The sequence below is a fragment of the Paroedura picta genome, chromosome 2, assembly GCF_049243985.1.
Source record: "Paroedura picta isolate Pp20150507F chromosome 2, Ppicta_v3.0, whole genome shotgun sequence".
Lineage (NCBI taxonomy): Eukaryota > Metazoa > Chordata > Lepidosauria > Squamata > Gekkonidae > Paroedura > Paroedura picta.
In genome coordinates this window covers 68,776,160-68,801,453 of record NC_135370.1, presented here as the reverse complement: position 1 = coordinate 68,801,453, position 25,294 = coordinate 68,776,160, and the positions used below count along the sequence as shown (strand labels likewise).

General features: G+C 42.1%; 1 protein-coding gene across 1 annotated transcript in view; it reads right to left on the bottom strand.

Moving 5' to 3' along the window:
• Nucleotides 1–25,294, bottom strand: part of CNTNAP5 (contactin associated protein family member 5) — a 463,918-nt gene that overhangs the window by 105,573 nt on the left and 333,051 nt on the right. The window contains exon 13 of the mRNA XM_077320572.1: nucleotides 21,960–22,160. Within this exon, the coding sequence (XP_077176687.1) occupies nucleotides 21,960–22,160 (201 nt within the window). The remainder of the gene's footprint in view (nucleotides 1–21,959; nucleotides 22,161–25,294) is intronic.

The following is a 25,294-nucleotide window of genomic DNA, read 5'->3' as shown; positions in this document are numbered from 1 at the left end:
GATTAGATGCTATACAGCTATCAGAGATTTTCCCAATGTACTTCTATTTAAGTAAGTGAATTGTAGCACAAGTATTCTAAAATATAGTACTGCTAAGCATAAATGTTTTGATTTCTTCCTTATTCTTACTGTATTTGTTTATCTGAAATTTTACATTTCAGTATGATACTTAACAAAAATAAAAATGAAGAACAATTGTTTACATTGTCATAGGTCACTTCTTAGCAATGCAGTGATACCATTTATGACATTTTTGATTTATTCTATATTTTGATGTATATCCAAAGAAAATAATGTTTCTGGGCTGTAGTTAGGGTTGTTCAATCCCTCACTGTCAGTCCATATACAAGTTATGATTAGCAAAACCGAACACTGGGCAAACCATTTACTTATTCTGAAACATTGCCCATCTGTTCAGTCATGTTTTTAGAAGCCTGTGCATATGATCATATTGCTTCCCCCAAACGTCATCTATTTCCCAAATTCTATATGCAAACAAAATATTTAAATGCCACAGTTAGCTGCTTACAATTATGTAGTGCTTATTTTGTCCCTAATGGTGTTTTAACTTGCTCATTTTCAATGGCCAAGGCAGTGAACTGTTGTGTTCTAAACTGAATGTTGCAAACTGTGTAGGGGCATACCAATTTGACACATTATCTGAGTCAAACGTCAAACAAAACAACAAAGTGATCAATTAAGGAATCTACTCATTTACAAACAAACAATTCAATCATGGTCAGTTCAAACTGTATTTCTTGCAAACTTTACCAGCATTTTTAGCTATAATATGTACTGAGATATGGAATCTCAGATTCCAGCACTGAATTTGTGAAACCCCACTCTAAAACATTATCATTACAGACTATGTTCTGATCATTCATGTTACTGCAATGCTGTCTGGTCTACTGTATTCCTTCTTCTTCAACTTTACCATATTGTTACTATGGTAATACAATGCATTTAAAATGTGTCTGTTCTGTGACATAGTTATACTCATTTATCTTTGCACCAGCGCGTGTTACATGGACCATAAATTTCATGTATTGAAAACATGACAACCTTCTGTACAATATGGCTAGGGACCTCCTCAGTCTTGTAGAAAAACAAGATAAATTGCCTGGGGTGGACCTTTTTTTTTTTGGGGGGGGGGAGACATTCTCTCCCCCTGGAACTATCAGCCACAACTAAGGTGATTACAATGACACTGAAAGGTGGTGATTATTCAGTCAATAAATTTCCTATCTATTTAGTAACAACTCTGTATGCTCTGAACAGTGATTGGAATCACAAATCAGTTTAACAGGGGAAGCAATTCTGAAACTGGAATTTATAAAACCAAGCAAAATTATATTTCTCCCCCTGCACACAAAATTTTTTGATGGTCTACTGGAAAGAATCTTTGAAAACCCTGAATAGTAACAAAGGTCAGTTGTTTTACTATACAAGGTCAATTTGCAAGTGAAGGTGGAGAGCAACGAACACACCTGCTGACACATCTGAGAATAATATGTAGTTATGTCCAGGATGTGGAGGCTTAGACACTAATGGAAAGGACATACAGTATGGCTACCTTTCATTTTGGACATTTTCAAGTACCCTTCTGAGACCATTGGCCTTGAATTGGTCTGTCTTTGCTTAGGAATGCACTGTTAATTCAGCCAGCCCCATTTGTCATGCTTAGATCTGTTTTGGATGTTTTAAAAAGCAATAATAGAGAAAACATATGAACTTCTGGGTCTGATCTGTAAGAGATAGAAGATAAACATTCCCTCTTTGAGGAGAGATGTGTTCTGGTGCAGGGGCAGAACATGTATTTTTCCTTTCAGACAAGATAGATAAGACATCAAACAAGACATGAGAGATCAAATGTTCATATTGTTTTGAGAAGAGAAAGGAGCACAAAAACACTCATTTGCATAATTATTCAAGGATATTGTGCACTGAAGATTGAGAAGGCCTAGATTCAGCTAGCTTTTTCATGCCTGTGCAGCTTGAATTTGAGTGTAGATAACAGAGAAGGAATCCTGACCACCGAATCCACATTTTGCATTGGTAAGGAAGGAATACTGTGAGATATAAGGTTACCATTTGCCTTGTTAAGTTGTAATATTGATCCCATGGCACCTCCTGAAAATGATTTGTGCATTTTACATTTCTAATGTTTCTTAAAAGACAAATGAGTTTCAAAGAGATGAAAGTCTCTGTACAAACATATTTCTGAGACACATTGAAGATGAGGTGTCACATTACCTTTGGAAACTTTAATTATATAAGGTATATATGTGAGCTCACTTTTGAGAAGAAAAATCTCAGAATAGCTGGGCACTCTTGGTGAACATGTTCATCTGAGCCCTCCATTAATCTGTTGATTAAAAGGGTACATCTGATATTTGAAAAGGTTCAAATGTTATGTGTTATGTCCATCAATTTGCTATCTATGTTTATCGTATCTCCTGGGAAAGACTAGAATCCTAGTCTTTTGGAAATTTACTGCTGTTCTTTGCAGTATGCAGCAAGAGTCTGAAGAGCTCTTTTAAGGCCTACTTCAGAATAGGTTAAAATGGCTGTGTCATCTTTGTATAGTGAGGCAGGTACCAGTCTGTTTGCTAAATTTGACAGGTGAAACAATGGATTTAACAGAGTTTGCACCATTGAATTAACACTGTTAAATAGCTGAGAGGCCAGAATACAGCCTTGCTTCACTACCCTCTTGACACTTACTTCACTCTCCACAGACAGGAAACTGTTTTCATGCAGCATATGGATAAGAATGAATAATCTGTGATCTACTGAGGCTACCTCTAATTTAGCCCATAATCTATTCTGGCTAATACTAGATTGATTATAATAAGGCATCTTGAAAACATTAGAAATAGTAGACATCAGCAAAACTGCAATAATGTTTATCAAAACTGCTGTGAGTAAATGGTACACCAGGTAGATAGTGATTGAAGAAATTGAAAGAATTAATATCAAATTAGGAGTTTTCCAAGGAGACTCACTGTCTGCTCTTTGTCATTGCCCTAATACTACTCACAATAATACTCAATAGTGAAAGCCTAGGATTTTCAAAGACAGGTCCACAGATTTCATACTTATTGTATGCAAATGACTTGAACGCATATCAAAAATCACCAGCAAAGACTAAGTCTCTATTAAATCACAGTTCTATTAGGGCTGTTCTCACATAACAGTTCTGTTAGAGTTCTCTCAGCCCCACACATCCCACAGGCTGTCTGTGGTGGGGAGAGGAAGGGAAAGGCTTTTGTAAGTTGCTTTGTAGCTCCTTGGATAATTAAAATGGGGGTATAAAAAGAACAACTCTTTTTCTTCTTAAGACAGTTTGAGCATTCAGCAAAGATATAGCAAAAGAATTTGTCCTTGACAAGTATGCAGCATTAGCACTGAATACAGGCAAGATCAATGAACAAGAAGAAATCAAGATGCCAAACAACAACATAATAATCAAATCACTAGGGTTTGAAGAAAACTACAGATAATTTAGAACTTTGGAAGCTAACAACATCAAACATATCCTTGTTAAGAAAAATACGGAGATGCATTACCAAAGAGTTAAAAAGATATTGTGAACAAAATTAAATGGAGGCAATTGCCTTTAGACAATTAACACAAAGGCACAAGGTTTCTTCAGGACTTCTAATTACAAACAAATACATATCTGGAGCATAACATCCTTGATATCACAACTGTAGAGCCCTCGGAGCACAAAGATGAGGAGGAGCTGGGGCAAAGCAACAGGATGCTGCTGAATGAGAAAAGCCCTGGGACACACAGCCAGGTCCTTGCCAGGGAGACACCATGCCCTCTGCACCAGCATCACCTCAGCCAGAAACAACATCCTTTCTCAGTTCAGACTCCTCACCAGAGCACAGGACAGAACGCAGAAGGAGTGATTTAACATCAGGCTGTTGAAGTGCTATACTCAGAGCAAGGTATGAAGCCAGCTGGGGCCCAGCTGGGGCTGACTTAACAGACAGCAACTGAGCTAACAGGTGCTGCCACTCAGCTCCTTAGTTCAGGCTGCACTTAGGCAAAGCAGAGACGGCTCTCACTGTGGGTGCAACCTGTGCACAAGCCCAGGCAGAGCTCTGTATGCTTTCTCAGGCTAATTTTTCAAATATTGAGGGTTATATCCACTCTAGGATATTGCAGGAAAAAGGTAGGGTCACTCTGGCTCAATCATGTTTGTTGCAGAGGGACAATTTAAATTAGACAAAATCAAAATGGAAATTGCATTCAGTGGAGATGACAGGGACTGAATCGACTTGGGATTGGAATAAAAGCTCTGTGCAGAGGCAAAAGAGATTCTTGAATCTGTATTCAACTTAAAAATACTGGTAAGGTATTTTTTACTCTTGGGTGAACCAAATGTGTAAATTTAATCTTGAATTGCAGAACACTTTCTGTTAGTTATATACCTGTCTGTGAGATTTCATAATGATGATGATTCTTTTGAAAAGAAAAATCTTAATTTTTTACTACCTCTTCAGAGGCAGAAGCTATTCCCTCAGGAGGTCAGGAGACACTTAGAACTAAAGCCCTTGATTCTGCTGGTGTACCTTGAGGGTTTATATTGTATAAAAGTAGCAGAGTTAGTATATACATGATAAGACCAGACAAGGCAGTTATAATGTATATAAAAATACAATTTTACTAGCCAACAGGATAGGGGAAGCTGGAAGATAAAACAAGAAAAATACATAGCTTCCTTAGCTCATTCACGAGCTCTACACGATAGCTGTTACATGGTGAAGATTCAAGATGGATCTCCCTCTGCCTAAAGCAGATATCTTCTTAAAACAAAGGGAGAAGGAAAACTCTTCCTGCTAAAGTTGCGGACAAGCATGAGGCAATGTTGTTGTTAGGTGCGAAGTCGTGTCCGACCCATCGCAACCCCATGGACAATGATCCTCCAGGCCTTCCTGTCCTCTACCATTCCCCGGAGTCCATTTAAGTTTGCATCTACTGCTTCAGTGACTCCATCCTGCCACCTCATTCTCTGTCGTCCCCTTCTTCTTTTGCCCTCGATCGCTCCCAGCATTAGGCTCTTCTCCATGGAGTGATTCCTTCTCATGAGGTGGCCAAAGTATTTGAGTTTCATCTTCAGGATCTGGCCTTCTAAAGAGCAGTCAGGGCTGATCTCCTCTAGGACCGACTGGTTCGTTCGCCTTGCAGTCCAAGGGACTCCCAAGAGTCTTCTCCAGCACCAGAGTTCAAAAGCCTCAATTCTTTGACGCTCGGCCTTCCTTATGGTCCAACTTTCGCAGCCATACATTGCAACTGGGAATACCATAGCCTTGACTAAATGGTCAAAATGAGGCAATGGTCCTAAACAAATTTGTATATCTGAACAGACCACATGACCCACTCTGCCTGTCCACACTAGCAACAAGTGTAAACAAATAGTTAACCCTTTAACTGACAGTCAGTGGCTGACTCTTGCTAAAAGACAAAGTCTAACAGATTCTGTACCCAGTAATGCATCTAGAACCAACCCAAACTCCTCCCTCATCCCTGGCAGGATACAACTTCCTTTTTCTGTCCAATATTGAAGCTACCAGTGGGACCCTTAATGTTTGTAGGTGAGGTAATACAACAACACTCTATGCACTTCATTGTTTGCCATTGAGTCATTATGCTTAATAAACCAATTCCACACTGGCATGTAAACACCAGTGCATACTCTATGTATTGATCCAACTGGAAGCCTGAATAGAACCTGGTGCCAGACCCCCAATACTGGACTATAGTGTAATAAAGTGCTGAAAGGAAATCACTGACCTTATGAGCCTCTCTATCTTGTGGCCACAGGCTTTTCCATAATCTATTTAGCTCCCTTAAAAAAAATCAATGTTTGGGATAACAAGGAAAGATTTTGGAAACTAAAGGAGTGGTTAATGATTATAAAAGTCAGTGGAATTGATTTCTGTGGCATTGGAATCAGGCCTTTTGAAACTCAGCTCTTCTTCAAGCAATGTTAGTTCTTGGTCTCTCCTTGCTCTCTCTCTCTCAACAAATAATTCATGGCAGACTATTACAACAAATCAGACATATTACAACAATGATTTTCCAACTTTGTGCAGTTTGTTTAATCAAGAACATCTTTGTACAACATGTGTTGAAATAAGACATAGTTACCATAGGTTTAGTGACTGGATATGGGGATATAATCAGGCAATGATATCTTTGCATGAACTGATCTTGTTATTTTCATTTGATTTGCAGGCTGGCACTAGTGCTAAATAAGGCGGGACTCACTGGAATGGCATTAACATGGCCACAGCCTTTTTATTCTGTCCAACCCATAACAGAGGGTTGGCCCAATCTGGGGCACCTGGGAGGAGGCCTGCACCCCACAGCCGTCTGGCTGCACACAACTCGGAGCCCAGAGGTGCCCTGAGCCTGCCTTTTCCCAGCCAGGAAGGCCGGTCCCTTGCCTCTGGGGCTTACCACATGGGAAGCAACCTTACAAGGATCCAACAGACGCCCATCTCATTTGGCTCCCTCAGTTGCTTGGCTTTTGAGCCCTTGGCAGGATCAACTGTCCTCTTACCAGCCGGTCCCTTAATGAGACCCCCAACACCTCAGGGAGTCCAGGAAACATATTGGCTCCCTGCCAAACGGGCTCCTCCTTGTGCTCCCTAATCCGTGACTGTGACAAAGGTTTGTATAGTAAAATGATCAACTTCCAACATAAACATCACCAAAAACGAACACAATGGGAGGGTGGGTGGGGAGCTGTCCTGAGGGCGGAGAGGTCAGGGCGGATGCACATGGTGCCTTGTAAAGGCACCCTCCGGCCCACCCTCTGGCCCACTTTTGGCACACACGCTCCCAGGGCCGTCGCACCTTTCCTTGGCGGCCCCGCCACGTCATCAATGTGAGTCACTCTTTCTTTCTGTTTTCATAAAAAGTCATTGTCATCAGTTTTAGTCCACCTTATTTTTCTTATACAAACCATTGGAAAAAAATGTTGACTAAGCATTGTTGGAGAAGGTTAAAATGGCACACAAACACAACAACAACAAAAGCTCAATGGGTTTATTACCTAAAATGGAAAAGCCATATCAGATCCAACCAGAAAGTATACTCCTACTCTACCTCAACCTTAATGTACACTTGTAGCTATCTATAGTCAACAGAAAAAGATACAGAAGGAAAGAGGTCCAGACACCACAATCATTCTGGAGGGTCATGAAGTTGGCCAAGTGTTTTCTGGGTTAGATCTAGACATGGTGAGGGAGGCCCTGAAATAAATGTTGTTTCCTGACTGTGTTCAAGACTTTAAGTTGATATTTTTAAAAGTAGAAAGTCCATATGTCTGTATTTCTGCTGAAGTTACAAAGCCTGTTAAAATAATTTTCCCCTACAAAATGTCTATAACCAAAATGGCAGGTATATATATAGTTATACTCTATAGACAGGGTCAGGAGATGACTGAAAGAATGAGTAGCCTGGTTCTAAAGTTTTCCAAACAAGAAACATAAGTTCAACTTTATTTAATGGAGATTACTCCAAGAGAACTATTTTTAGGACAGCAGCCTAAGTAAACAAGAAGAACCAAGGAAGCAACCACCAAACCAGTGAAGAAGAAAACTGAAAGAATATCAGGCAGGCTGGGGAACAGACCTTAAAATAAAATCCATGTAAGAAATGGCTCGGCTTCCTTTGGAAGATTAACAGCTGGAGTTTGGTGGCTTTGTTCTACATTATTTTCACAAAGGGACAGGGAATTATTTTATCTGCCTCTGCTATGAGCTCAGTGAAGATACAAAGTAACAGCAGCCAGAATATCTAATAGGTCTGATAGAAAAAAAAAAAAACATTACACACTGTCTGGTGCCTCCTTATGCGATCACGACTGATTTCATTTTAATTTGTTTTTTATTGCAAGGTTCCGGCTTGGCTTCCCAGCCAAGGATATATTCCCCTAGGCTGCCTCTGGGTGCTGCCAGATAGGGCAGCACAATGGCTGCCCTCAAAGGTTAGGCTGGACCCAGCTCTTCCCTGTGCTATGGTGGCTGGAGTGGGGCCAGATCAGTCCCACTTGGCTCCACAGCATTGCACGGTGCCACGGGATAGACTGAGGCTTTGTGCTCTCATTTGCAGGAAGGTGGGAACATGATCTCCTGTAATCCTGCCTTCCTGAAAAATGAACCCCCATCTCCACAGCAGAACCATTCTACTGTGGCAGCATTTCCCGGGGGGATGCATTTTAGCATGGAACTGGTCCGTCACCAAAATGTGTACCCCATGGGGATGCAGAAAGTGGTGCATCAGCTTAGTGGCACTTTACTATGTCCCCCATAATTGGCGGAACATGCTGCTCTGCCTCAGTGCTCTGACAGCAGCCTGGTGTGGCCCTGCTATGGATAATTGGTCTATAAGAAACAATTTACCCTCTTCACTAAACTTATCTGCTACATTGTATATCACAACACATCACAAAGTATCTGGGTGTAATTAAAGGTGTTCTACAAAGGTAAATGACCAAGTAAAATAAACACCACATCACATATTGAGTAGTGAGATTTTTAGGTTTAGGATGAGAGGAACACAGAGTTTATCCTTAATGTCACTGTTGTTATACATGACTACTTCTAGGATAGAAAAGCCCTGTGGCTAAATGTTTCTCTATTAAGATTTGAATCCCTGTTGAATAAAAAAGTTTGGAACAAACTCAAACTCCAAAGTCCTTCCTTGTTTTCATCCCCAATCTGCCTAGCCTTGCAGACATGAAACACAAATCTTTAAAGGATTTTTTAAAAGACCTGTTTTGTTTCTCACCACCAAAGACTTTCCAATTCCTTGGCAGGATTCAATCACATCACTCCAAAATCATTAAGTGAAATTTGTCTATTGTCTTCTAATGGGGGGGGGGGGGATCTAAGGCACAGCAATTTCTGTGCACTTTCTTCTTTAGACTCTCAAACATTTTAAGGCCCCCCCACCCACAAAAAAGAGTGGTTTTCAAGGGGTCTTGCATATAATTATATATGAACTCTCAAATAACCAACACACAAGCAGGGGTTAGCCTACAACATGATGAAAAGGATTTCTACCTATCATCATTAGGACAATTGGAGGATGAATAAGAAGCAGCCAGATATCCTTCTGCCTAGATCCAGGTCACCTGAGAAGCCCTTCTCCAAAGAAAGCATGCTCCTACATTTATTTGGCAATGGAGTTAGTTTGGAATTCCTCTTTGTGTAGAGCTCAGTTTTCTCTTTGTTCTTTTAAGTTTAAAATCTATAGCTTCAAAATGCCTGGTCCTGACTACCATCTTTTCATATTCTCCTTTTCCTTCCCTAGTGATAATTCCCTAGGCCTTCAGCAGCACATATCCCATATTGTCATGTATAACATAAAGGAAATATAGATGGCTGTATTAGTCCTTGTTCTATGCCAATTTAAAACAGACTTTTAGAATCAGAAGAACTAGATTGGATTGCACTCTCGTCCTCTTAATTATCTGGGATTGCTAAATGAAAAGTTCCATGGATTATGACACCCTTTTAGGTTCCAGAGTGACTCAAGTCACTCAGCAAACCCATGGCTCCCCTTGGCCCACTGGGATAACTGAGCATCCCCAACTTCCTCCCATTTACAATTAGATCCTGTTTACTCAGAGAGGTTTAAGCCAAAGATCTCCTTTCACAGTTCACAAGCTTAACAGAAGCTTCAGGAGTAGAAATAAGCAGGTATGAAGGCAAATATAACGGTAGCCCTCTACATCTCTATTTTTCTTCCTTCAGACCCATTGCCTATCATAGCTCCTGGTAGCTACAGTTAACCCTCAGGGAGAGTACTGTTTTGTATTTCTGTTCAATACTGTTTAAAAGTCAGGACTCTGAGTCATGATGCTTTCTACACTTAAACAACTTCTCCATCACTCCCCCCCCCCCCCAAATAAACTTTTGGAAGGAGTTGTTGGCACATTAGGCAAGATGCTTTACACATACAGTAAAACTCATAGGATTTATTTGCCTCAGGAGACCTTCCACATTTATTTTCTTAGCGCATTCTGTCACCAACACCCTCATATATCAAACATTGTATTTTTTCATGGAGGCATCTCAAAAGTCAAATGAAAATATCACTCGGGGGCAAACAAATGAGATACTTGCAGCAGAATATTTAAATCCTGAAGGAGGGGGAAGAGGGCAGTAAAGGAAAAGGCAAAATATGTACCCTTTTCCCAACCACCTTGTTGGTAACAGTTCCTTATAAAACTTCCTCAAATTGCATACATATTTAGTGCTAAGTCATTGCTTGACAATTATCACGCAATTGGAGAACAGATCAAAACAGGGTATCTGTAAAAAAAAATGGTAAAGCAGGCAAATTATTGAGCTCAATTGGGCTCAATAATTTGTCATATTTGCAACCCAGGTGTTTTTCTTTTTGATGACTTTTGAAAAATAATGGCCATATCATAAAGACTTTATTTGTGTCTTGCTTTTCTCCTTAATTAGAATTACTTACATTATTCTCCCTTCCTTCATTTTATCCTTAGAACAGCAACTCTGTAAGACAGTGACAGGTCTAAGGTCACCATGGCCGATACGGAATTCAGTTCTAGGCTTCCCAGATCCTTATCCAACATTCTAACCACTATATCACATTCACTCTGCCAGGAACACCTAGATCAGGTTGAATTCATATCTGTCTAAACTGTGTAGACCGGGGGGGGGGGGGGGGGGGGGAAGGATCCCTTAATACAGAATCACAGAATCACAGATTTGGAAGGGGCCATACAGGCCATCTAGTCAAAACCTCTGTTTAGTTCAGGATCAGCCTAAGGCCTGAAGCATCCAGGATCTCTCCAGCTACTGCTTGAAGACTGCCAGTGAGGGGGAGCTAACTACCTCCTTAGGCAGTTGATTCCCCCCATGCTCTCTTTTTTAGAGTGTTCTCTACATGTGCAATGAATATACACACTTTAAAAGCATATGCATAAAGACATGTATAAAATAGTACGTTAAAAAAGTAGCCTCAGAACAATAAAAAGTAGTGACAATCTGATTTTCTCAGGTATGTGGAACACATGCCTGCTCCAGGGCTCCTTTGTCCTGGCCCCCTCCCTCTCTCACAGAGACACACAGACTCATCCCCCCACTCTCCTCTCCTTACTTCTTGAGATAGGAGGGTCACCCTCTTCTGCTGAGTCCCTCAGGCCTCCACCTCAGCCACCTTGGCCACCACCACCTCTTGTGCTGCCCACCTCCCTGCTTCTTCTGGCATGCTTCCTGGGGTGAGACTATGGACATCACATTCCTACCCATTTCTATCCCAGGAGATGCAGCAGAAGATGTGTTCCACGTAAAAAAATATCCTATTTCTGCCTGGTCAATTCCAAAATAGTCTTGTGATACAACATCAGAAGAAAATGGTAAAGAGTAAATTATTTGCTACTCCTAATATCAGGCAGCTTCATATTGAGGATAGCATGACAGTTTATAGTTGTCTATTACCCATGAAAATTAATCTAAATACACACTTAATACAACCAGAACAAAGAAAACAGGAATACCTTTAGCACAGTTTGAATTTTTGGGCATCCTAGACTTGATGTTAAGAATTAGGAAGACAAAATAGGCTGACTGAATACGGTAGTGATGTTACTTCAACTCCAAGTATGAATATTCCTGGGCCATGCAGAAATCACACAAGGAGAAGAGAGCAGGTTTGTAACAAATGTGCTTGCAAATCACAGCTGACTCAAAACAGCAATTCTTGTTCTGCAAAAATTTATATATTCATAGAAATCCTGTTGCACCTTTAAGAAGTGATCTACATCTACCTGATGGAGAGAAATGTATCTGTATCTTTAAGGAGACTATTTATAAAGGAACATCCTTAGTACAGGGGAAACCTATTTGTCAGCAGCTAAATAACAATAATGGAACTCTGGATTTTTCAGGCATGTCAACCAAATACAAGATAAAATGCGCTGAAATTTATCATGAATCTGATTGGGTGGAAGGGTTACACTTTGGAAATAAGACCAGATAATTTGGAACTATAAAATTTCAGAAGGAATTCACTTTAGCAGAATTTCAGAAGGATATTTAATCTGAGTCTGTCCATTTATTTTTCTTTACAACCAGGAGTGTAGAGAATAGAAAGCAAGTCTACAGCTAAACATAAGCACCCAAAAAGTGGAATAAATATTAAAGCATGGATCAAACTGAAGGTAAAAACTTGACATAATTGAGCGTATCATACGTGAAATGTGCAATGCAATTCTTAGCAATGTTACACCCTTCTGAGTCCACTGATGTAAATAGGTTTAGGATAGCACTGTTAAAATCCCCACTCAGCCAAGAAGCTCACCAGAGTCAGTCAGTCACAGGCTAATTTATCTTGTAGGGTTATTGTGAGAACAAAAGAAGAGATTCAAGTTCCCCACCCACAGATTCTTGAACGTAAAGAAAGAAAAAAAAATGGATGTAATAATACAAATTGGCACAGAGGACATGGGAAAAAACAAACTATGATAACCTGCAAGTGGCCAAAGAAGAGTACAGAGAAAGTCAAAGACGAGAGGAGTAGAGAAGGAATGGATTCACAAAGATGTAATTCTGTGCAAGAAAATTAGCAAGAAGTTGTTTTTCAAGAAAGCAGGGGAAAGGTAAGTAACATATCCTATAATCCCCATTATGCCTTTCTCACTTGATGGTGCACTTTAATCTGTAGTGTATGGTCCAGATCAGTGGTCCCCAACGTTTTTATCACGAGGGACCAATCAACGCTTGACAATTTTACTGAGGCCCGGGGGGGGGGGGTAGTCTTTTGCCGAATGATGTCATCGCCGCTGCCTGAGCCCCTGCTCCACTTGCTTTCCCGTTGGCGCCCCTGACTTCCCGCTGCCCGTTGGGGGACGCTGCCAGCAGCAGCTGTGCAATGCCACACTGAGGGGGAGCCCCAGCCATGGCGGCTGCTGGAGAGCACCAAAGGTGAGCTGGCAACAGAGTGGCAGGGCAGCCCCTGAGGCAGAAGCCGGGGAGGAGGACGAGGAGGAGCTGCGGCCCGGTACCAACTGATCCATGGACCTGTACCGATCACCAGACCAGGGGTTGGGGATCACTGGTCTAGGTGTCTGCCTATGGTTAGACGGCACATGATTCTGCGATGTTGCTGAAGGTTAGGTTGATATATCTCTAGATTGGGAGATTGGATAGGAGCCTTCTAACATTCACCATTTGGATTCCATACTGGAAAGGCTTGATATAATAGGTTGGATATAAGACATGGTATGTTTATCCTGCATACAGAATAGACTTGATGGATTTGTGGCCACCTAAATATAACATTTTAGGGTTTACACAGTCAGCTGAGTTATCTGAAGAACCAGTTAAAATGGGCAGAATACTTCCCTCTTAAATTGCACCAGAGTTATAATGCTTGTAGTTCAACCTGTCCTGTTCTCATTCAGTGACACCTGTACTCCCATGTTTCTTTTCCTATAGATTCTAAATACAGAACTCTGGGCATTTCTGCATATTGGTAAAAATAGCGTTATGCCAGATTAATGATGTAGCGCTAAACATAATTGCAGTTCCTGGCCCCTCCTTACCTTTTTGCTATCTTGCTCTAGTCTGCCGCCTTTTTGCGCTTCCCACCCACCTGCTGGAAATGACAGAAGAGAGCAATGTGCTTTACATTCCCATCTTTTTAACAAGGTAGAGGGAGGTAGATGAGGGAGGGATGAGGCAGGCACCTTTAGCATGTTTGAGCCTCCATGCCTTCCCTCTACTGGTTGCTCTCCTGTAGCTCGAGCTAAATAGGTTGGGGAATCCACTTTATGCAATTAGTTATGCAACTAATGCTTTAAAATGGAGGATGTAGCCGGCTAGTTACTGCTCAGACGCTAGATGCTGGCGATGTCATATGGTGAGGCCGGAATAGAACAACTACTTTATGTAAGCATTTCACTATATTTAACAAGTGTGGAAATACTGTGTTCCCCCCTCCCCCATGAAGAAATGTCAATGTTACCAAATCTGACTGGTGGAAGAAATGTAGTGGCATCATGCATAACAGGTTCCCAGTCAATCATTCTCAAAATAAAGATTATAATTACCCAAGTAATAATTGTATTTTCATGTCAACTTCATATTGCATTCATGCTATAAGTTGAGTAATCAAATCACATCTGGATCAGATCTCATCTGAGTCGATATTTTTTCCTGTGAGCTATATGAACCTGAAGCTAAATTCTTGGACTAGCAAACAAACAAGAAAGAAAGGTTGCTGAAATTAAACCAGAAAATAGCAGCTCAGTAGCAAGACACCCTTTTGATGTACATCTTAATTACTCTTTAATGGTTCCAGAAGTACAGCTACCCTAATAATAGCCATGGTGGGGGGAGAGAATGCTTCCTAATACCAACTAGCATTGCTCAAGTATGGGATTTAAAAAAAAGAAAAACATGATATAGTGCCTTTCATAAATATTATCAGCTTTGACTTATAAATATAATTGTCTTTTATTCTGTCTTCCAAGAGCTAATTAGGTGTTAATTAGTACTAACTGTGATGACAGTGTGTAATCTGGGCATTTTCCCACTAATAACTGGATTTCTGTTGCCACCCACATTTATTAGGCGTTCCACATTTTTGGCTTCTTAGAATTTGCTTTATCTAGCATCAGCATTTAGAATATAGAAGCTTCATACTACTTAAAGGATTTTTATGGGATCAATGACCTATTGTTAGGTTCTACAAAATATGATATCTCAGTTTCTCAAACTATTAGACAACAAGATTTGGAGCAGGCTCAGGAGCACAATGTTGTAGTGGAGTGGATTCTGTGTAAAACCCAATTTCATTATAACATCCAACTCTTAGAGATTCAGTGTTTTGGGAAAACTCTGAGGGGCGACTTCAATATATGTATTATATTTGGGAAACCCGTTGTAGGTGATACAACAGGTGCTAGCAGGGGGAGGGGAGAAAAGTAGGAGACAGGTAGAGAGGAATGAAGGAAAGAGAGATATAAAGAGAGAGAGGAAAAAAGTATAAGAAAGAAAGAAATTAGAAAAGAGAGGGAAAAGAGAGTGGCAGCAAGAAATATAGAAAGAGAAAGAATAGAGGGAAAGGTAGACAGAAAGAGAGGGAGAGAAACACAGAGAGAAAAGGAGAAACAGAGAGAAGGCCTCCTCCTCCCCACCGCAAGCCCCCTGCACTGACCAAGTGGCCGGGAAGTCAGTCCATGGCCTCTGTGAGTGTGTGGAGGGCCATTCCAGCCTTGGGGGAGTGGAGGCTTTCCCTCCCCACCCATCTTTGGCTGTGGAGGGAGTGAAGGCTTCACCCTCCCACCCCGCATTTGGCAAGGGGCTGGGAAAGTCCTCCACAGCCTCTGCAAGGCCACAGAGGGCCTTCCCAACCCTGTGGGGAGTGGAGGCTTCCCACTTTCCACCCCATCCCATGCCACACTCCATGAGCAGCCTCCTGAGTTCCACCTCTACTCGCACCAAGGTCTAGTGGCCAAATGGTGGCCACTGGCCTCTGCGGATTTCTGGAGGGTGGGCCTGAGGTTGCCCAGCTAATCAGGAGCCTGTGGCTTCTGACTGGACAGGATTTGAGTCTGGACACCCTGGAAGGGGCCAGACAGTCTCCTCCCAGGAGGCTGTTTCACAAATATTTATAGGAGGAAAAGTGATAACGATATGCACCTTAATTTTTTTTTTCAGATTTCATTATGGATACATCAGTATACAACACTTCCAGACCTGGGACCCATCTTCAGTTTTCATCAGCAGATCAATTGATCTTCATGCACGTGACAGGAAGTCATAGATTGAAGACCAATATTTGCTATTTAACCTGCAGCAAAATGTTTTGCACCTTCGAGACTTGGCTGATTTGTGGAATGTTCAGGTCCTCTGTTAACCCTTAGGCATGTGCTCCCTAAAGCAGTTCAGTTAATTTTTCATCACAATAGGGCAGACACAACCCACTATTCCAGCAGTGGAAAAAGGAGGGAGTCCTTGTAGACCACCTAAAATGCTATGTTGCTGATCGTGGGAACTGCATGGAGAAAACCATAGGGGCTGTAAGAGGATAACTGGGTAAAACTGAGAGAAAAAAAGCTGGTGGAATCCCCACTCAGATAAATATATTAATTGTCTTCATTCAAAATATGCATGTCTGAGGTTATGCCAGATGAGATAAAATGTTCCTGAAAATTGAGCTTCATAATTCACAATGAGTGGATATTGATTTGTTTTAAGAAACTATACTCCCATGTTACCACAATCCACAGTAGCGCATGGAAGTATACAAAAGAGTGATACCCAAGCACTGTAAAACAATTTAAACTCACACACTACACAGTTCCTCAAAGCTATAATATGTTAGGATGATTTTTTTTTAATTAATGCTTGTCATAAGATTTGGTCCCTAGCTGAAAAGAAAACTGGCAATTATAATTTCTGGTAAATAACAACAAGAAACTATTACCATCTGCTTCAGAAAATGTGTCCTTTTCTGTAGGGCAGGGAATAGGGAAGGGGCAGCTACCAGTAATCTATGACAGTTCTTTCCTTAAGCATTATTTTGATGTCCCTTATTTCAATTCCTGGCTTTTTATAGTTTACCCCAAAAGAAGAGGAACAAAGGCTGTGCAGAGATCTGGCATTATCTCTTGACAGGAATTATTCTGTGACCATGACAGGTACTGAAGAAATCTGTCCACTCAACCTCTTTTATCACATTTCTCAATAATTGATACAAATTCACAATCCACAATATATGTTCAATTGGCTTTGGAAGCTCTTGAGGATTTTCTTCCTGAATGGTCCATTCACCAACAAATGAGCCATTGCAGTCGACAAGAGTCAAAGTGGTCCCAAGTTAAGGGTAAAAGGAGTGCTTTGGAACATTTTGCCTCATGGCCAATTCAGTGTAACCTTTCAGTAGGGAGAAGCAGGATGAAAATGTGCATGTATTTCTAAGGTCAAGAAGGCCTGAGACAAGCATATCCAGGAAAGCAATTTGGACCTGGTTCACAAGATGACCATAGCAATCATTTGAATACATCTGAGTTTTACACCTTTGCTTGTTATGTTCTCAAGTTGGAAATGGTTTTAGCAGGAAGAACTAGTGCTGTGGCTAAGTTTCATTTGCCTGTTTTTAGTTGCTATTACTTCAACATTGCAAATCTCCAATCAAAAAAACATACTCAACAGAACTATTCTTCTCCCAACCTCTAAGAGAATAGCATTCTATGATGAAGAATCATAATTAGCTTCAACTTAGCATACTTATCAAGGCAGTCCTATGCAGTCCTCTCCATTCAGTAATATCAGCAGGCTTATATGAAAGTAACTTGGACTGTTTCCAGAGTCATGAAAAATACTGCAATGGCCTTCCTAAAAGCCCGTAGAATAACAAACCTTTTACACAAAAATTGGGCTCTTAAGGAGCAGATCCAAATGCAATCCCTGTTTGCAATGCAGTTTGAGAATCCTCAGAAAGTGTGATTTATCCCTCCCCCCCTGCCTGAAGATAATTTGCAGTTGTCCAATAAGGAAGTTTGGGATTGCACAAGGGATACCGTTACCTTTGAGGCACTCTGTAACTTTTGTGCAAATAAACAGTTGTGTAATGGCAGCTGATGTGCTAAGTCTTCATGCATGTGTGGTATTTGAGTGCATATCGACACAAGACCTCCTTCCCCCTCCATTGCTTGGGTGATTCCAGTACCATGGAAATTGAGGGATGGGGAATGCATTTAAAAAAATGGATTGTGTTACAGCACAAGTGTGTTAGCATGCTCCGACCAAAAAATGGAGGTAGGCATGATGGGAGGTGACACCACCCATTCTCACAACAAAATTTCAAAACAGCTGCCACAATTGGACTCCTGACCAGTGACAGGAGAAAACCACATTTTCCTTAATATGGCCCATGGAGGTTTTCAAGGCAAGGGGCTCAAAGGTGTCCCAATTACTGCCCATATGGATTTTTAACAACAGTTTTAAAAGGAAGTCTAAACATGGCTTCTAATTTTTATGTACTATTTACAGTGACCCTACTGCTGCTGCTCACCTGGTTTTCTGAGTCCAGTTGCCTAAAGGGTGGTGAAATGTAATTTCATCTTTTCATGTGTGGTCTAATTCTGGGTGGTATAGTGCATTCATTGCACCCATCATTTAGAGTCGTATGGGCATGCCCCTTTCCACATCACCATTCTGACAGATTTCTCTCCATCCAGTCCTCTTACAACAGCTATGGCTTTGAAACAAAGTTTGAATCCAGTGGCACCATTAAGACCAAAAAAGTTCAGGAGCCGGCAGCCAGCTCACATCGGGGAAGCGAAGTGCTCTCTCTGCTCCCTGCCTTCCCACTGGCTTCCCAGAGAAAGCAGTCTTTCACACTACAATGCAGTAGCATTGTAACACAATAACATTGGTTTTTGTCTCCCTATGCCCCTAGCAGAGCACTATGTTCTGCAAACTTAAACAGGCTGGTGGTCCCTGGCCCAAGAGAGGTATGACTGACCTCGACCAGGGCAAGGGCCTTCTTGGTTCTGGCCCCGACCAGGTGGAATAAGCTCCCAGAGGAGCCCAGGACCCTGACGGAGCTCTTGCAGTTCCACAGGACCTGTATAATGGAGCTCTTCCAGGAATTTGGTGGAGGCCAGGTGGTGGAACATCAACTACCCCCCTCTCCAAATCACCCCACCCTAAGGCAGGAGGTGCTGTATATAGCCATTGTGCTATGGGGGGGGGGGCTTGTTTTTCTGTTTCTGATATTAAATTTTATTTTTATTCTGATATGAACCTCCTTGAGCCAACAGGCTGGGAGTGTCAGTATATATGTTCAATAATAAGTAGAAATTACAAATAAATAAATAATAAAACACATACTTCCCTTTTGTTCACTAATCTTGGCAGAGGGACATGACCCAAAGCCTTATTTAGGAGTGTCCTCCTCCTTCCTGTGCTCCTATCTCATTCTCCATGGGCCTTCCCTTCATTAGATGACTCTATTCATCTACCACCCTTGCTGCTTGCTAGGGTTGGGTGTCTTGCCCACCACTACTCACCCCACCCATTTTCATCTCTCCCTATTGACCCCCCCCCCCTTGACACTCTACTATCCAAGGGCCTTTCCACATGCCATTAATGTAGCATCATACTTATCTTATGAAGATGCTATATTTTGGCATTTTGCACAGCGCTGCCAACCTCCTATGTCTGGCCAGCAAACCTAAAGCTGTATCCTCTATTTTAAGGTGCGAGTTGGGGAATCGCATAAAGTGGATTCCCCACGCTAAAAAGCATGAGCTACAGGAGGGAAACCAGCAGGCCACACACTAAAGAAATGTATGGAGGCAAAGAAGTGCTATCTCTGCCTCCAATGTCCCGCCCTAGCACCCGCCTCCCTTTCCCTTCTCCCTGGGACAGGTTGTTGTTTTTTTTAAAGCAAACTGCCTGGAGCAATGAATGTGTGTACAATCATGCACGCAAAGCCAAAAATGATTTTCCCTCAAAGCTGTCACAAAAAGCATGCCTCTCTAAAGCCCCCCCCCCCCAAAAATCAGGAATGAGATTAACTGTGCTCATTTCAGCAGCACATATACTAAAATTGGAATGATACAGAGAAGATTCGGAATGAGATTAATTTTTTTTTAATTCCAGACTCAAGATTCCATAAGGGGTGACATTATGAAAAGCACTATACATCTATGATTAGATGCATAGGTATTTCAATGGAGAAGTATTAATTTTTAAGGCAGTTTGGCGTAGTGGTTAGGAGTGCGGACTTCTAATCTGGCAAGACAGGTTCGATTCTGCACTCCCCAACATGCAGCCAGCTGGGTGACCTTGAGCGCGCCACAGCACTCATAAAACTGATATGACCGAGCAGTGATATCAGGGCTCTCTCGGCCCCACCCACCTCACAGGGTGTCTGTTGTGGGGAGAGGAAAGGGAAGGAGATTGTAAGTCACTTTGAGCCTCCTTCAGGTAGAGAAAAGCGGCATATAAGAACCTACTCTTCCTCTTCTTCTTCTTTTTTATTCTTTTTCTTCTTCAAAAATTAGCGAACATTGTGAGCCCTTTAAAAAACTGAGAAAGGGGCTTGATTGACAGAGAGTAGCATGTACAGCACCATTTCAAGTAGGTATGTGAAGTGTAAAAAGCTCGAAAAGGTGACAGGTGAGGAATAGCTGGAGGCATGGTAATACTTAGTGCTACACCATTTTGCTGGCATAACACTATTTTGTTCAATATGCAGAAGTGCCCCTAGTCTTAGTATTCGTACACCCCTCAACTAGTGTTGGGCGCTTCGGCGTCCAAAGTGGCTGCTCGCGCCTGAAGCAGCCAGCACCGTGGCATGGGGGGGGTGCATTGACGCCCGCACCTCCCCTCCCCCACGCGCCGTGGGCTGCTTTGGTCACGAGCGGCTGCTTCGGATGCCAAAGTGCCCAACCCTACCCCCAGGCTTGTGGCTTTCCATGTCTATTGCCTACTCCTGGCACTCACCACCATTTATATCATTCTCCCCATCTACTTCCCACCCACTGATTTCTGCTATTTCTACCCCCCCCCCCTTGCTGCTCTCCCCAACAACCCCCCTCGGTACTTTACTCAACTCCACTTTTGCAGCTCTCCCTATCTTTCCCCTACTCTTAGGTATCTGCAAATTGGGGCCACACTTGGGAAATGGATATTAGCTACTCGAAACGGCTCTCCTTTTACTATCATTAAGAGGATTTCACTTTCATCTGTGCGAGATTTTTTAAATAAAAATGTATTGATTCTTCTGTAATATGCCACTCAAAAAGAACACAAACCTGAATGCAAGATGATCCCCCTAAAATATTATACATTCCTCAAACTATTACTGGACATAATTGTAACTTGTATGCAAATATAGGATGGCCCCCTCTTTTATGCCATACTTAGCTGAGGCCCCTGATGGAGCTTTCCACAGGGCCTGTAAGGTGGGACTCTTCCACCAGGTGTTTGGGCGAGGTCAGGGTAATTAAACCTAGCCCCCCTAACCTGGATTTGCTAGAACAGCAGACACTCCTCGATTAGCATCTTTTACCATCTATCCCCTGAGGCAGTGAGTTGGGAAGTTGCGGAGTCGGGGAGGGTGGTTTTTTCGTTGCCAGGGTGGGATAGAGTATTTTACTGGGGTTTTATTGTGGAGTTTTAAATGTGTAACCCGCCATGCGCCAGCTATAAATCAAACAAATCAAAAAAATAATAATAAAAATAATAATTTGACTAAACACAGTGTTCTTATGAGCCTTGAATGCAAAATAACAATATCATTTTGGACAGTAAAGTTTGTCCAAGGGACAAATAAGGGCCATTGCAACATCAGGAGCCATTTGCCCAAACTTTTGCTTCTGCTCTTCTCTCTATGAGTATGTTTCACAGTCATCAACTAGCCCTAATTACCACACCTTTAATCTGGGCAGACAACTGATTTTCTTATTTCAAGTTTAGGATGCCAAGATACAGCCTTCCAGCCTTCAACACAGCAGCAAACACCTTCCCTATTGGGCAACAGCTCATGTATCCCTGACATATATTTCAACACATAAATTTTAAAACAACAACAACAACAACAGAATAATAATAAGCAGAGGAATGCTGCAGTTGTAGCTAATTAACTCCACCATCATGTTGCTGAGAACAAAAGGATACACCCTGCTTTGCCATCATAGGAATTGTTTGATCTCCCTATACTTGTGTCGGTTTCTGCAATACAGCCACACATGAAGGCACTTTGATTCCGGTGGAAAAGAATTATTTTGTATCACACAGGCCTCATTGTGTGCGAGGAAGCAAGGAGACACCTGCTCCATTTTTTGGGTTTTGTTGTTGTTGTTGTAGCTGGGATCGCAATGTGGGCTGTGTCTGCTGTGCAATCAATATCAGTTAAGGAAGAAAGATTATGACACTTACTTGGGGTATTGAGCAGACGTGACTTTTTGCAGTGGTAAGCTGCCTCCTGTTCACAGTATTCAGCACTATTTATCATTGCCTCCAGCTGCTCTACACTGCTGTTGTAGTTAAAGTTCAGGGTGTACGGCTTCCCCGGATCAGCCCCATGGATTTGAGTCAGTCCAGTGTTGTTGTGTTGGACCACAGTCCAGATCTTGTCTTCTGTGAAGCCAAACATCATTAAAGAGAGATAAGCAAGGGTGAAGTATTTGAAGCCTCTCACATGTCTTTATCAGATAACACAGCATCAAGACAGAAGACCACTGAAACTGAAGCCCTTAGATATGGTATTCATTCAGAACTAGGGAACAGCCCAATGCCATTTTTAAGTCACGGTATATATTAATATGAGCCTCTTGTGGCGCAGAGTGGTAAGGCAGCAGACATGCAGTCTGAAAGCTCTGCCCATGAGGCTGGGAGTTCGATCCCAGCAGCCGGCTCAAGGGGGACTCAGCCTTCCATCCTTCCGAGGTCGGCAAAATGAGTACCCAGCATGCTGGGGGGTAAATGGTAATGACTGGGGAAGGCACTGGCAAGCCACCCCGTATTGAGTCTGCCATAAAAACGCTAGAGGGCATCACCCCAAGGGTCAGACATGACCTGGTGCTTGCACAGGTGATACCTTTACCTTTACCTTTATATATTAATACAGATCAAAGGTAAAAATTATGAATAACTCAAAAGGAACATGGCAATGTTTTTACTTTACAAAAAAAATATACCCCACCTTTCTGCCTTCACAAAGGTTCCCAAGGTGTCCAAAATATACATAATAAAATCACATTTTAAAACTATGAAAACCAGTCCTCCCTCAAAACACAGATCATTAAAGCAATTAAATCCAGAGTTAAAATCCATAGCTACACAAAGTAATAAAGACAATTAAAACATTGGTCAGGAAAGAGATCAACAAGGAGGCAGCAAACCAAACAAAACCCTTCACCTTTTGGCGGAAGATGGCACCATCTTCAGGTTCAGGGACTTTAACATCATAGCTCCAAGGAATTGAACTCTGACCACATGATGGCCCACTATGATCAATTTACTACATACTTTGCAGACAAAATTGCCCAGCTCTACTCTGGGTTACATGCAAATGGAGAATTCTACATTTCTCTGCTGCTTGCAGATATAGAAAATAAAACAACCTATAGAGTTGTCAAGTTCTGCGCAGCAGCGATCAAGATTCGTAATAGAATGGTCTGTCTTAAGTGAACTGGACAGCTGTGTTTATCTACCTTTTCTATTTTCTATTGTTATCTTTTAAGATGTTTTAACTCCTGGTTTTAATGGATGTTTCTTTATCATCTTATGCTGGTGTATGACCGTAATAAATGTTGAATTGAATACATGCATATGTGAATACATGTGAATGCATGTTCAGATAATGCACAGCAAGGAATCACCAATGCCACCAGTTGACGTGGTGGAGGGCGGGCTGGAGGTGGATGCGACTGCCTTCCAGCCTGTGCAGGGTATGCGCTGCACTTGAGTGGCATGCACAGCGTAAAGAGGTAGGTGGGACCCATGATGCCTATAAAGGTGCCATGCACGTGGGTCCCGACCTCTTTATCCATGAAGCTGCAGAGCAGCTTCCCTCTCCCCCACTCTATATGATGTTCAAATTGCCGACAGGCTGTGTCTGTGGTGGATGCTTCATGATTAATATTTCATCACACCTGCAGGTTTCGTATAAGATCAAGCCTGTTGGCAGGGAGTCTGGTGGGTGATCGGACTCCCTGGGATACAGGGCCTCCATATGAGGTGGCATGTAAATGAGCGCATCTTACCCAGCTGGGAGGCCAGGGGCTCATTGCTGGGTGGCCTGGGGGAGCAGCCAAAGCAGGTGGGCACCTGGTGACATAGGTTGCCTCCTGTGGATCTGCTCTCCTGGCTGGCAATGATATGGGTCCCGTGGGCACCTTGGGAAGCTACGGGTTTTGGTGCAGTCTACTGACTGCTAGGTCAGGCTCCCTCTCCCATGCTGTGCCAACCCTCCCGTGGGTAGATAATAAAGCTGTAGCCATGTTTATATCCAATAACAGAGAATGAGGTGGCTGGATGGAGACACTGAAGCAGTCGGTGCAAACTTAAATGGACTTCAAGGAATGGTAGAGGACAGGAAGGCCTGGATCATTGTCCATGGGGTCGGACACGACTTCGCACCTAACAACAACAACAACAACTGTGTGTTGTGTCTTATTCCAACCCAAAATGCCTTCTTGCAAATCAGTATACCTTTTGAAATTGCTTGTCTATATAAACTATATAGATCATTTTAAGCTTCTGGACCCCATAGATTTGGACAAGATCATTGGACACGTGAGACCTACCATCTATGTTCTCAATCCTTTTTCTTACTGACTGATAAAAACTAACAGAAAAGGTTTGGCTGTGTGGATAAGGAAAATGGTAAATGTCACCTTGAGAGCAGGAATAATGCTCAAGAAGGCAGCGATTAGACTTGTTCTGGAAAACAAACACCCCTTCCCTTCTGTGTTGGAGAACTTCCATCCAGTCTCCAGTCTTCCATTCTTAGTCAAAGAGCTATAGTGGGTGGCACAGGAGTTTTTTTTTTTTTTAAGAGACTAATTCTGGAAGGCATTTCAATCTGATTTAGGCCAGGATTTGCAACTAGACCTCTTTCAAGAACTAGACATGGGGGATTTGACCCACCTAGTTCTACTGGATATTTCAATTAGCTGCCTTAGATACTATTGATTATAGTATCCTACTGAGACATCTCTCAGCATTGGGACTAATAGGCATCATATGGGAGAGTTACAAAAGGTATTGTTGGGGATATATGTTCTGCTGCATGGCTATAGGCCCATGGGATGCTGAAGGGTTTGATCTTATTCCCATGCTATTTCATATCTACATGAAATCACTGTGACTTCACTTTCTGCCTAACTTGTACCATGCTGTTCCTCTATTGACACTGGTTCACAAGATCACCAGAAGAACCAAAAGAAGGGGTTGTAATTGATTAGCAGGGTGGCATTTCTGCCAATGAATATGTGACTTGCTTGGGTGTTAATATATCCGCAGCCATTTATTATTATGCCTCCCTCCAGAGGGTTGGCCCAGCATGGAAGGAATCCTGACCCCTCAACCATCTGGCTGCTTAACCCAAGGGTCCCTGGATGCCCTAAGCCAGTGATTCTCAACCTTCCTAATGCTGCGACCCTTTAATACAGTTCCTCATGTTGTGGTAACCACCAACCATAAAATTATGCAAGTGTTCTTTCACAGAAATTAAACCAAAATTGAGCAATGGCATCAAGATCCATTGT